Below are 13,232 nucleotides of genomic sequence, written 5' to 3'. Positions count from 1 at the left end.
CATTTATCAATACAAAGGAGATTGCATTTGGTAACTGTAGAGAGTGAAATTCAGCGGAATAAATGGTCCAACTTTAAAGCGTGTCATAAGTCTTTATAACAACAACCAGACTGTAAAAACAAGTCGTTTGATCATGTCTATCTTTGAAAACACCTTTGTGTTATACTTTAAGAGCATTTTCTTCTGAAAACACACGTCTTTACTTTTAGATGTACGGTTTTTCTGGGCAACCCTTATATAGTTACACATTGTCAAACTGATTTGCGCGTGTTTTATTCTTGGTAAGAGTTTTGGTCTAAACACGACTTAAAAGAACACAATCATCACTATCACTACTGCTTCATCATGTCAAGGGCATACGTAAAGGGTAGAGACGATTTATATACTTTCTTCTAATGTTTACGACCTAAGACTCAGCCGAAGATTAAAACACGTTAAAGTGAGTTATTTGCAACAGTGATTAAGTATATATGCAAAAGTATGAATGGCTGAGACATTGTCAAAAGACAACATTCTCCCAATTTGGCACACGATGGAACGGACGGAGGAGCTCATGAAACATCCAACAAATATGAACTATTCACTAACACCTGGTGACATCACTGATATTCAGTATACATTTTAGCACAATCTTGCCTTTTACACCCAATGAAATCTGTTTCAACAGATAATCGAGCCTGAATATTCTCTGTCGTTGACGATTTATGTAGTTAAAGGGTCATCATTGAATGATTATTATATCAATATTCAGGCGTTATCTATAAAAGTTGAGATATCAAATTTAGTGATGCTCGTATTATCACAAATTCCTTGATAATGAAGTGTACAATTATCAAGATGATATGTTGAAGATAAGAGAGTTCTCTCAAGAAACGCAGTTGCAAATAAACGCCACAAAACCCTTTTCAGAATCATTCGAAAGCTCTGCTCGAAGCAGAGACCATTGTACGATTCCGACTATAATGATCACAAGCATGTGCGTATGAATGACTATCAGATAGTGGATTCCGGGGTAGAATATATAGGTCTTCAGCAACCCATGCTTGCCGTAAAAGGTGACTATGCTTGTCGTAAAAGGCGACTAACGGGATCGGGTGGTCAGGCTCGCTGACTTGGTTGATGCATGTCATCGATCCCAATTGGGTGGATCGATGCTAATGATTTTAATCACTGGATTGTCTGGTCCAGACTCGATTATTTACAGACCGCCGTCATATAGCAGTAATATATTGCTGAGTGCAGCGTTAAACAACCAACCAACCAACTAACCAACCAGATAGTGATGATACCTGGCGGTTGCCAAAAAGTAAGCGTATCCTGCCCCATCGGTTCTACCGTCACAAACACATACAAAGACAAGTCAACAAAGACGAGAAAACAAGCTGTTGTTCATATGTCAATCATGTTTTCAGAAGACACTGGTGTACTTTCGGCTTTTAACAGATACTACACACATATAAAGGTGTTGTGAGTATTCATAGTGACAGTCCCTTTGTGAGAAGAAACCAATATATGTCCCTTTCAGTTAGGAAATAAAGCTGTTGTAGTTTATAGTTATTGTGCAGTAAGATAAATAAAATTCGGGGAGAATAACGTAGTATCTGGGGACTTCTGCAGTATATTCAGCAGAAGCTATTTTCTTGTGAGCAGGCTGCTGTATTACACGGAAACGGTTAGCATAGTTGACCTCGTGTGGTACAGTGCTACTGCTGTACTGTGGCGAGGCTGTACTGGTGTGTTGCGTCAGTTTTCTGGTCTCATGTTATGTCGTATCACACAGATGCATTATAATGTCTGATGTATGTTGCTCCCACATCATATATTTACTGGATACACACTTTTCAGACCATTATCGAATATTTACTTAATATAGGTTAAAGTGAGTGAGTGAGTATGGTTTTACGCCACTTTTAGCAATATTCCAGCAATATCACGGCGGGGGACACCAGCAATGGGCTACACACATTGTACCCATGTCGGAAATCGAACCCGTGTCTTCGGCGTAACGAGCGAACGCTTTAACCACTAGGCTACCCGACCGCCCCTAAATAATATAGGTTAAACATTGAGTATCGAGGACTGTTTGAAATGCAGTTCGACGATGCCAGAGAGAGTGTGTCTGTTTGCCACCTTTATATACGTTGTCTTGTACTTCCTTAATCGATGTTCATGGATACCAGCTCGCATGTGTACCCGTAGGGTGATAACCTCGGGCCCTTTGATGCGAAAAGAATGCTTACTTTACACCATTAAGCTGAGGTGCGTTACTTACCTGGAAGTGGTCAGCCCAAGGTAAATCAATCACGTATAATTCACAAATGGTATATATAAAGGACGGGGGAAACTGTTCCATCATCTCTTATCTTCACCTGCCGTTGAGACACAGATACGAGTAAAGACCAAACTGCAAGTACTAATTTAAATTTTGCTTGTGATATATATGTATACTTTTAATTTTTGATTCATCTGCTGCGCATCAGGCTGTTTTCAATCTTTATGTTGAGCCAATTCATAAAAGTCCGAATATGTAACATAAGACGTTCTTGTAAATTGAGAAATATATGAATGCGGGTGAAAGCAAAACTGATAACATAATTCACAATGAGTGGTGTGAACTGAATTTACCAGATGAGTAACGATAACATGCTATTTTACCTTTCTTGACAATAATTTTCCCGTTACTCAATAGATACTCAAAATGATGAAGATAGTCGCCGCTCTTGTTGCCTGCCTGGCTGTTACCGCCTTTGCCGAGCCTACCGGTCTGTATGGTGGAATTGGCGGGTTGAAAGGAGGACTGGGCGGAATTGGCTACGGAATGGGTGGATTGTACGGAGGCCTTGGAGGTCTTGGAGGTCTTGGAGGCTATGGAGGTCTATACGGAGGCATGGGAGGTCTATACGGAGGCATGGGAGGTATATACGGAGGCATGGGAGGTCTATACGGAGGCAAATACGGATACGGCATGGGAGGTCTGTACGGAGGACTCGGGGGCTATGGTGGTCTCTACGGAATGGGAGGATACGGAATTGGATTGGGAAAAGGTATTTCACAAAATATGATATCATTTGTTTATCGTATCCGTAAATATACCTCCAGTCTCGTTTGCAAAATTGCATAATTTACCTATGTGGTATTACTATTTTCAGCGACAAAGCTGATGACATTTACAAAACATCTTTAAAACTATTCTCTGCTTTCTCTAATATTTGGTATAGTTTATCATGCAGCTAGTTTCAAGACTTCGTTGTGACTTATCCATACATCCCAACTTTATTCTACTATTTTTTTGTTTCAGGTATCGGCTATTATTGAGTTATTATCACCTGCAGTGTGATGCTGGCTATTTATGTATTTTCTCAAACCAATGGAATTGGTTCAATAAAATCTTGTCATATTTATTTACGCCTTGAAATTTGTTTGAAAATCTTAATCTGAATTGAATGTTCACAATGGAAGAGTGATCTATGTTTCTCCATATTGTACACTCTGGACATAGTACGTGTTGTCGACCAATATCCAAGCACACTTCAATGATATTGCGTTTTACTGCTAGCTAAGATATCAACTACTGAAATGTGCTATTAAGTTCCTGAGGAAACCGGACATGATGATAAGAGGAGGGATTTTATGCTTGATATATCTCCCACCAAATGTCACTTACCCGAGTTCATGTTTCACGGGAATGTATCATTTGGGCTGCCAGGAAAGGGTTTGATGGCCATTTGAAGTACCATAATATCTGGAATTGGCTGTCTGTATTTCAATTTGCATTTTAAAAACATGCAGCGAAACAAATAAGCAGGCGTGTCAATTTTTGTCAAAGCAGTCATTGACGGTATCAAGGGGTAGACAGTGTGCACTGTATTGAAATGCAAATGTGTGCGCTGTCCTTGAAAATGAGCGAAAGTTGTATTCAGAATACAATCTACATGTTGTTATGGCGCTTTGTATAAATAATATCTGAGCTGCTGCAATAAAACAAACCCGAAAGCCATAGTGATGTAGAGCATCAAAACAAATGTTGCAAGATTCTTACTGCTTTGGTTAGAAGGGAATGCATACCGTTGGAATTTTCATGACAATAACATATCTTTACAGTTTATCAATTACACAAACAAAACGATTGAATTCAAAAGTATCTATTAAATACGCTTGTCCGGGTATAGCTTATCAAACTACGAATTATTTGTAATTTCCATCAAACATGTACTTCTTGATTTGATGATGCAATTTAACATTTTGCATACTGCTTATGTAATTAATAGGAGAAGTATCTATATAGATATTTAGTTGTGTGTTTACTAACCACCTTCCCTGTAGGCGCTATTTGTAAAATACATATTGATTAAATCAGAGCGCGAATTTGAAGATTCCGAACTGGATTGGTAGGATTGAAGATTACAATGAACAAACAAATAGCTAATATATCCCTATTGTTTGATTACAAAGCAGAAGTGACAATCATTTATCAATACAAAGGAGATTGCATTTGGTAACTGTAGAGAGTGAAATTCAGCGGAATAAATGGTCCAACTTTAAAGCGTGTCATAAGTCTTTATAACAACAACCAGACTGTAAAAACAAGTCGTTTGATCATGTCTATCTTTGAAAACACCTTTGTGTTATACTTTAAGAGCATTTTCTTCTGAAAACACACGTCTTTACTTTTAGATGTACGGTTTTTCTGGGCAACCCTTATATAGTTACACATTGTCAAACTGATTTGCGCGTGTTTTATTCTTGGTAAGAGTTTTGGTCTAAACACGACTTAAAAGAACACAATCATCACTATCACTACTGCTTCATCATGTCAAGGGCATACGTAAAGGGTAGAGACGATTTATATACTTTCTTCTAATGTTTACGACCTAAGACTCAGCCGAAGATTAAAACACGTTAAAGTGAGTTATTTGCAACAGTGATTAAGTATATATGCAAAAGTATGAATGGCTGAGACATTGTCAAAAGACAACATTCTCCCAATTTGGCACACGATGGAACGGACGGAGGAGCTCATGAAACATCCAACAAATATGAACTATTCACTAACACCTGGTGACATCACTGATATTCAGTATACATTTTAGCACAATCTTGCCTTTTACACCCAATGAAATCTGTTTCAACAGATAATCGAGCCTGAATATTCTCTGTCGTTGACGATTTATGTAGTTAAAGGGTCATCATTGAATGATTATTATATCAATATTCAGGCGTTATCTATAAAAGTTGAGATATCAAATTTAGTGATGCTCGTATTATCACAAATTCCTTGATAATGAAGTGTACAATTATCAAGATGATATGTTGAAGATAAGAGAGATCTCTCAAGAAACGCAGTTGCAAATAAACGCCACAAAACCCTTTTCAGAATCATTCGAAAGCTCTGCTCGAAGCAGAGACCATTGTACGATTCCGACTATAATGATCACAAGCATGTGCGTATGAATGACTATCAGATAGTGGATTCCGGGGTAGAATATATAGGTCTTCAGCAACCCATGCTTGCCGTAAAAGGTGACTATGCTTGTCGTAAAAGGCGACTAACGGGATCGGGTGGTCAGGCTCGCTGACTTGGTTGATGCATGTCATCGATCCCAATTGGGTGGATCGATGCTAATGATTTTAATCACTGGATTGTCTGGTCCAGACTCGATTATTTACAGACCGCCGTCATATAGCAGTAATATATTGCTGAGTGCAGCGTTAAACAACCAACCAACCAACTAACCAACCAGATAGTGATGATACCTGGCGGTTGCCAAAAAGTAAGCGTATCCTGCCCCATCGGTTCTACCGTCACAAACACATACAAAGACAAGTCAACAAAGACGAGAAAACAAGCTGTTGTTCATATGTCAATCATGTTTTCAGAAGACACTGGTGTACTTTCGGCTTTTAACAGATACTACACACATATAAAGGTGTTGTGAGTATTCATAGTGACAGTCCCTTTGTGAGAAGAAACCAATATATGTCCCTTTCAGTTAGGAAATAAAGCTGTTGTAGTTTATAGTTATTGTGCAGTAAGATAAATAAAATTCGGGGAGAATAATGTAGTATCTGGGGACTTCTGCAGTATATTCAGCAGAAGCTATTTTCTTGTGAGCAGGCTGCTGTATTACACGGAAACGGTTAGCATAGTTGACCTCGTGTGGTACAGTGCTACTGCTGTACTGTGGCGAGGCTGTACTGGTGTGTTGCGTCAGTTTTCTGGTCTCATGTTATGTCGTATCACACAGATGCATTATAATGTCTGATGTATGTTGCTCCCACATCATATATTTACTGGATACACACTTTTCAGACCATTATCGAATATTTACTTAATATAGGTTAAAGTGAGTGAGTGAGTATGGTTTTACGCCACTTTTAGCAATATTCCAGCAATATCACGGCGGGGGACACCAGCAATGGGCTACACACATTGTACCCATGTCGGAAATCGAACCCGTGTCTTCGGCGTAACGAGCGAACGCTTTAACCACTAGGCTACCCGACCGCCCCTAAATAATATAGGTTAAACATTGAGTATCGAGGACTGTTTGAAATGCAGTTCGACGATGCCAGAGAGAGTGTGTCTGTTTGCCACCTTTATATACGTTGTCTTGTACTTCCTTAATCGATGTTCATGGATACCAGCTCGCATGTGTACCCGTAGGGTGATAACCTCGGGCCCTTTGATGCGAAAAGAATGCTTACTTTACACCATTAAGCTGAGGTGTGTTACTTACCTGGAAGTGGTCAGCCCAAGGTAAATCAATCACGTATAATTCACAAATGGTATATATAAAGGACGGGGGAAACTGTTCCATCATCTCTTATCTTCACCTGCCGTTGAGACACAGATACGAGTAAAGACCAAACTGCAAGTACTAATTTAAATTTTGCTTGTGATATATATGTATACTTTTAATTTTTGATTCATCTGCTGCGCATCAGGCTGTTTTCAATCTTTATGTTGAGCCAATTCATAAAAGTCCGAATATGTAACATAAGACGTTCTTGTAAATTGAGAAATATATGAATGCGGGTGAAAGCAAAACTGATAACATAATTCACAATGAGTGGTGTGAACTGAATTTACCAGATGAGTAACGATAACATGCTATTTTACCTTTCTTGACAATAATTTTCCCGTTACTCAATAGATACTCAAAATGATGAAGATAGTCGCCGCTCTTGTTGCCTGCCTGGCTGTTACCGCCTTTGCCGAGCCTACCGGTCTGTATGGTGGAATTGGCGGGTTGAAAGGAGGACTGGGCGGAATTGGCTACGGAATGGGTGGATTGTACGGAGGCCTTGGAGGTCTTGGAGGTCTTGGAGGCTATGGAGGTCTATACGGAGGCATGGGAGGTCTATACGGAGGCATGGGAGGTATATACGGAGGCATGGGAGGTCTATACGGAGGCAAATACGGATACGGCATGGGAGGTCTGTACGGAGGACTCGGGGGCTATGGTGGTCTCTACGGAATGGGAGGATACGGAATTGGATTGGGAAAAGGTATTTCACAAAATATGATATCATTTGTTTATCGTATCCGTAAATATACCTCCAGTCTCGTTTGCAAAATTGCATAATTTACCTATGTGGTATTACTATTTTCAGCGACAAAGCTGATGACATTTACAAAACATCTTTAAAACTATTCTCTGCTTTCTCTAATATTTGGTATAGTTTATCATGCAGCTAGTTTCAAGACTTCGTTGTGACTTATCCATACATCCCAACTTTATTCTACTATTTTTTTGTTTCAGGTATCGGCTATTATTGAGTTATTATCACCTGCAGTGTGATGCTGGCTATTTATGTATTTTCTCAAACCAATGGAATTGGTTCAATAAAATCTTGTCATATTTATTTACGCCTTGAAATTTGTTTGAAAATCTTAATCTGAATTGAATGTTCACAATGGAAGAGTGATCTATGTTTCTCCATATTGTAAACTCTGGACATAGTACGTGTTGTCGACCAATATCCAAGCACACTTCAATGATATTGCGTTTTACTGCTAGCTAAGATATCAACTACTGAAATGTGCTATTAAGTTCCTGAGGAAACCGGACATGATGATAAGAGGAGGGATTTTATGCTTGATATATCTCCCACCAAATGTCACTTACCCGAGTTCATGTTTCACGGGAATGTATCATTTGGGCTGCCAGGAAAGGGTTTGATGGCCATTTGAAGTACCATAATATCTGGAATTGGCTGTCTGTATTTCAATTTGCATTTTAAAAACATGCAGCGAAACAAATAAGCAGGCGTGTCAATTTTTGTCAAAGCAGTCATTGACGGTATCAAGGGGTAGACAGTGTGCACTGTATTGAAATGCAAATGTGTGCGCTGTCCTTGAAAATGAGCGAAAGTTGTATTCAGAATACAATCTACATGTTGTTATGGCGCTTTGTATAAATAATATCTGAGCTGCTGCAATAAAACAAACCCGAAAGCCATAGTGATGTAGAGCATCAAAACAAATGTTGCAAGATTCTTACTGCTTTGGTTAGAAGGGAATGCATACAGTTGGAATTTCCATGACAATAACATATCTTTACAGTTTATCAATTACACAAACAAAACGATTGAATTCAAAAGTATCTATTAAATACGCTTGTCCGGGTATAGCTTATCAAACTACGAATTATTTGTAATTTCCATCAAACATGTACTTCTTGATTTGATGATGCAATTTAACATTTTGCATACTGCTTATGTAATTAATAGGAGAAGTATCTATATAGATATTTAGTTGTGTGTTTACTAACCACCTTCCCTGTAGGCGCTATTTGTAAAATACATATTGATTAAATCAGAGCGCGAATTTGAAGATTCCGAACTGGATTGGTAGGATTGAAGATTACAATGAACAAACAAATAGCTAATATATCCCTATTGTTTGATTACAAAGCAGAAGTGACAATCATTTATCAATACAAAGGAGATTGCATTTGGTAACTGTAGAGAGTGAAATTCAGCGGAATAAATGGTCCAACTTTAAAGCGTGTCATAAGTCTTTATAACAACAACCAGACTGTAAAAACAAGTCGTTTGATCATGTCTATCTTTGAAAACACCTTTGTGTTATACTTTAAGAGCATTTTCTTCTGAAAACACACGTCTTTACTTTTAGATGTACGGTTTTTCTGGGCAACCCTTATATAGTTACACATTGTCAAACTGATTTGCGCGTGTTTTATTCTTGGTAAGAGTTTTGGTCTAAACACGACTTAAAAGAACACAATCATCACTATCACTACTGCTTCATCATGTCAAGGGCATACGTAAAGGGTAGAGACGATTTATATACTTTCTTCTAATGTTTACGACCTAAGACTCAGCCGAAGATTAAAACACGTTAAAGTGAGTTATTTGCAACAGTGATTAAGTATATATGCAAAAGTATGAATGGCTGAGACATTGTCAAAAGACAACATTCTCCCAATTTGGCACACGATGGAACGGACGGAGGAGCTCATGAAACATCCAACAAATATGAACTATTCACTAACACCTGGTGACATCACTGATATTCAGTATACATTTTAGCACAATCTTGCCTTTTACACCCAATGAAATCTGTTTCAACAGATAATCGAGCCTGAATATTCTCTGTCGTTGACGATTTATGTAGTTAAAGGGTCATCATTGAATGATTATTATATCAATATTCAGGCGTTATCTATAAAAGTTGAGATATCAAATTTAGTGATGCTCGTATTATCACAAATTCCTTGATAATGAAGTGTACAATTATCAAGATGATATGTTGAAGATAAGAGAGATCTCTCAAGAAACGCAGTTGCAAATAAACGCCACAAAACCCTTTTCAGAATCATTCGAAAGCTCTGCTCGAAGCAGAGACCATTGTACGATTCCGACTATAATGATCACAAGCATGTGCGTATGAATGACTATCAGATAGTGGATTCCGGGGTAGAATATATAGGTCTTCAGCAACCCATGCTTGCCGTAAAAGGTGACTATGCTTGTCGTAAAAGGCGACTAACGGGATCGGGTGGTCAGGCTCGCTGACTTGGTTGATGCATGTCATCGATCCCAATTGGGTGGATCGATGCTAATGATTTTAATCACTGGATTGTCTGGTCCAGACTCGATTATTTACAGACCGCCGTCATATAGCAGTAATATATTGCTGAGTGCAGCGTTAAACAACCAACCAACCAACTAACCAACCAGATAGTGATGATACCTGGCGGTTGCCAAAAAGTAAGCGTATCCTGCCCCATCGGTTCTACCGTCACAAACACATACAAAGACAAGTCAACAAAGACGAGAAAACAAGCTGTTGTTCATATGTCAATCATGTTTTCAGAAGACACTGGTGTACTTTCGGCTTTTAACAGATACTACACACATATAAAGGTGTTGTGAGTATTCATAGTGACAGTCCCTTTGTGAGAAGAAACCAATATATGTCCCTTTCAGTTAGGAAATAAAGCTGTTGTAGTTTATAGTTATTGTGCAGTAAGATAAATAAAATTCGGGGAGAATAATGTAGTATCTGGGGACTTCTGCAGTATATTCAGCAGAAGCTATTTTCTTGTGAGCAGGCTGCTGTATTACACGGAAACGGTTAGCATAGTTGACCTCGTGTGGTACAGTGCTACTGCTGTACTGTGGCGAGGCTGTACTGGTGTGTTGCGTCAGTTTTCTGGTCTCATGTTATGTCGTATCACACAGATGCATTATAATGTCTGATGTATGTTGCTCCCACATCATATATTTACTGGATACACACTTTTCAGACCATTATCGAATATTTACTTAATATAGGTTAAAGTGAGTGAGTGAGTATGGTTTTACGCCACTTTTAGCAATATTCCAGCAATATCACGGCGGGGGACACCAGCAATGGGCTACACACATTGTACCCATGTCGGAAATCGAACCCGTGTCTTCGGCGTAACGAGCGAACGCTTTAACCACTAGGCTACCCGACCGCCCCTAAATAATATAGGTTAAACATTGAGTATCGAGGACTGTTTGAAATGCAGTTCGACGATGCCAGAGAGAGTGTGTCTGTTTGCCACCTTTATATACGTTGTCTTGTACTTCCTTAATCGATGTTCATGGATACCAGCTCGCATGTGTACCCGTAGGGTGATAACCTCGGGCCCTTTGATGCGAAAAGAATGCTTACTTTACACCATTAAGCTGAGGTGTGTTACTTACCTGGAAGTGGTCAGCCCAAGGTAAATCAATCACGTATAATTCACAAATGGTATATATAAAGGACGGGGGAAACTGTTCCATCATCTCTTATCTTCACCTGCCGTTGAGACACAGATACGAGTAAAGACCAAACTGCAAGTACTAATTTAAATTTTGCTTGTGATATATATGTATACTTTTAATTTTTGATTCATCTGCTGCGCATCAGGCTGTTTTCAATCTTTATGTTGAGCCAATTCATAAAAGTCCGAATATGTAACATAAGACGTTCTTGTAAATTGAGAAATATATGAATGCGGGTGAAAGCAAAACTGATAACATAATTCACAATGAGTGGTGTGAACTGAATTTACCAGATGAGTAACGATAACATGCTATTTTACCTTTCTTGACAATAATTTTCCCGTTACTCAATAGATACTCAAAATGATGAAGATAGTCGCCGCTCTTGTTGCCTGCCTGGCTGTTACCGCCTTTGCCGAGCCTACCGGTCTGTATGGTGGAATTGGCGGGTTGAAAGGAGGACTGGGCGGAATTGGCTACGGAATGGGTGGATTGTACGGAGGCCTTGGAGGTCTTGGAGGTCTTGGAGGCTATGGAGGTCTATACGGAGGCATGGGAGGTCTATACGGAGGCATGGGAGGTATATACGGAGGCATGGGAGGTCTATACGGAGGCAAATACGGATACGGCATGGGAGGTCTGTACGGAGGACTCGGGGGCTATGGTGGTCTCTACGGAATGGGAGGATACGGAATTGGATTGGGAAAAGGTATTTCACAAAATATGATATCATTTGTTTATCGTATCCGTAAATATACCTCCAGTCTCGTTTGCAAAATTGCATAATTTACCTATGTGGTATTACTATTTTCAGCGACAAAGCTGATGACATTTACAAAACATCTTTAAAACTATTCTCTGCTTTCTCTAATATTTGGTATAGTTTATCATGCAGCTAGTTTCAAGACTTCGTTGTGACTTATCCATACATCCCAACTTTATTCTACTATTTTTTTGTTTCAGGTATCGGCTATTATTGAGTTATTATCACCTGCAGTGTGATGCTGGCTATTTATGTATTTTCTCAAACCAATGGAATTGGTTCAATAAAATCTTGTCATATTTATTTACGCCTTGAAATTTGTTTGAAAATCTTAATCTGAATTGAATGTTCACAATGGAAGAGTGATCTATGTTTCTCCATATTGTAAACTCTGGACATAGTACGTGTTGTCGACCAATATCCAAGCACACTTCAATGATATTGCGTTTTACTGCTAGCTAAGATATCAACTACTGAAATGTGCTATTAAGTTCCTGAGGAAACCGGACATGATGATAAGAGGAGGGATTTTATGCTTGATATATCTCCCACCAAATGTCACTTACCCGAGTTCATGTTTCACGGGAATGTATCATTTGGGCTGCCAGGAAAGGGTTTGATGGCCATTTGAAGTACCATAATATCTGGAATTGGCTGTCTGTATTTCAATTTGCATTTTAAAAACATGCAGCGAAACAAATAAGCAGGCGTGTCAATTTTTGTCAAAGCAGTCATTGACGGTATCAAGGGGTAGACAGTGTGCACTGTATTGAAATGCAAATGTGTGCGCTGTCCTTGAAAATGAGCGAAAGTTGTATTCAGAATACAATCTACATGTTGTTATGGCGCTTTGTATAAATAATATCTGAGCTGCTGCAATAAAACAAACCCGAAAGCCATAGTGATGTAGAGCATCAAAACAAATGTTGCAAGATTCTTACTGCTTTGGTTAGAAGGGAATGCATACAGTTGGAATTTCCATGACAATAACATATCTTTACAGTTTATCAATTACACAAACAAAACGATTGAATTCAAAAGTATCTATTAAATACGCTTGTCCGGGTATAGCTTATCAAACTACGAATTATTTGTAATTTCCATCAAACATGTACTTCTTGATTTGATGATGCAATTTAACATTTTGCATACTGCTTATGTAATTAATAGGAGAAGTATCTATATAGATATTTAGTTGTGTGTT

At 38.7% G+C, this 13,232-nt stretch overlaps 3 protein-coding genes across 3 annotated transcripts; all 3 read left to right on the top strand.

Annotated features, from left to right (window-relative positions):
* The first annotated feature begins 2,402 nt into the window (after positions 1-2,402).
* LOC124129765 (acanthoscurrin-1-like) lies at positions 2,403-3,362 on the top strand. Its single transcript, XM_048397742.1, has 2 exons — positions 2,403-3,044; positions 3,299-3,362. The coding sequence occupies exons 1-2, from the start codon at positions 2,699-2,701 to the stop codon at positions 3,313-3,315; spliced, it is 363 nt and encodes a 120-aa protein (XP_048253699.1). The 5' UTR covers positions 2,403-2,698; the 3' UTR covers positions 3,316-3,362.
* Positions 3,363-6,867: 3,505 nt separating this feature from the next.
* Positions 6,868-7,846, top strand: LOC125381187 (acanthoscurrin-1-like). The gene is made up of 2 exons (XM_048397741.1): positions 6,868-7,509; positions 7,764-7,846. The coding sequence occupies exons 1-2, from the start codon at positions 7,164-7,166 to the stop codon at positions 7,778-7,780; spliced, it is 363 nt and encodes a 120-aa protein (XP_048253698.1). The 5' UTR covers positions 6,868-7,163; the 3' UTR covers positions 7,781-7,846.
* Positions 7,847-11,332: 3,486 nt separating this feature from the next.
* On the top strand, positions 11,333-12,311 carry LOC125381182 (acanthoscurrin-1-like). Its single transcript, XM_048397735.1, has 2 exons — positions 11,333-11,974; positions 12,229-12,311. The coding sequence occupies exons 1-2, from the start codon at positions 11,629-11,631 to the stop codon at positions 12,243-12,245; spliced, it is 363 nt and encodes a 120-aa protein (XP_048253692.1). The 5' UTR covers positions 11,333-11,628; the 3' UTR covers positions 12,246-12,311.
* Positions 12,312-13,232: the final 921 nt, after the last annotated feature.

This window comes from Haliotis rufescens, unplaced genomic scaffold (assembly GCF_023055435.1).
Source record: "Haliotis rufescens isolate VD_foot unplaced genomic scaffold, xgHalRufe1.0.p SCAF_17, whole genome shotgun sequence".
Taxonomy (NCBI): domain Eukaryota; kingdom Metazoa; phylum Mollusca; class Gastropoda; order Lepetellida; family Haliotidae; genus Haliotis; species Haliotis rufescens.
This window is presented reverse-complemented; position numbering and strand designations above follow the sequence as displayed.

Coding starts and splice junctions, on each gene's coding strand:
- LOC125381187 (XM_048397741.1), top strand. CDS start 7,164: ATGATGAAGATAGTCGCCGCTCTTGTTGCCTGCCTGGCTGTTACCGCC.
- LOC124129765 (XM_048397742.1), top strand. CDS start 2,699: ATGATGAAGATAGTCGCCGCTCTTGTTGCCTGCCTGGCTGTTACCGCC.
- LOC125381182 (XM_048397735.1), top strand. CDS start 11,629: ATGATGAAGATAGTCGCCGCTCTTGTTGCCTGCCTGGCTGTTACCGCC.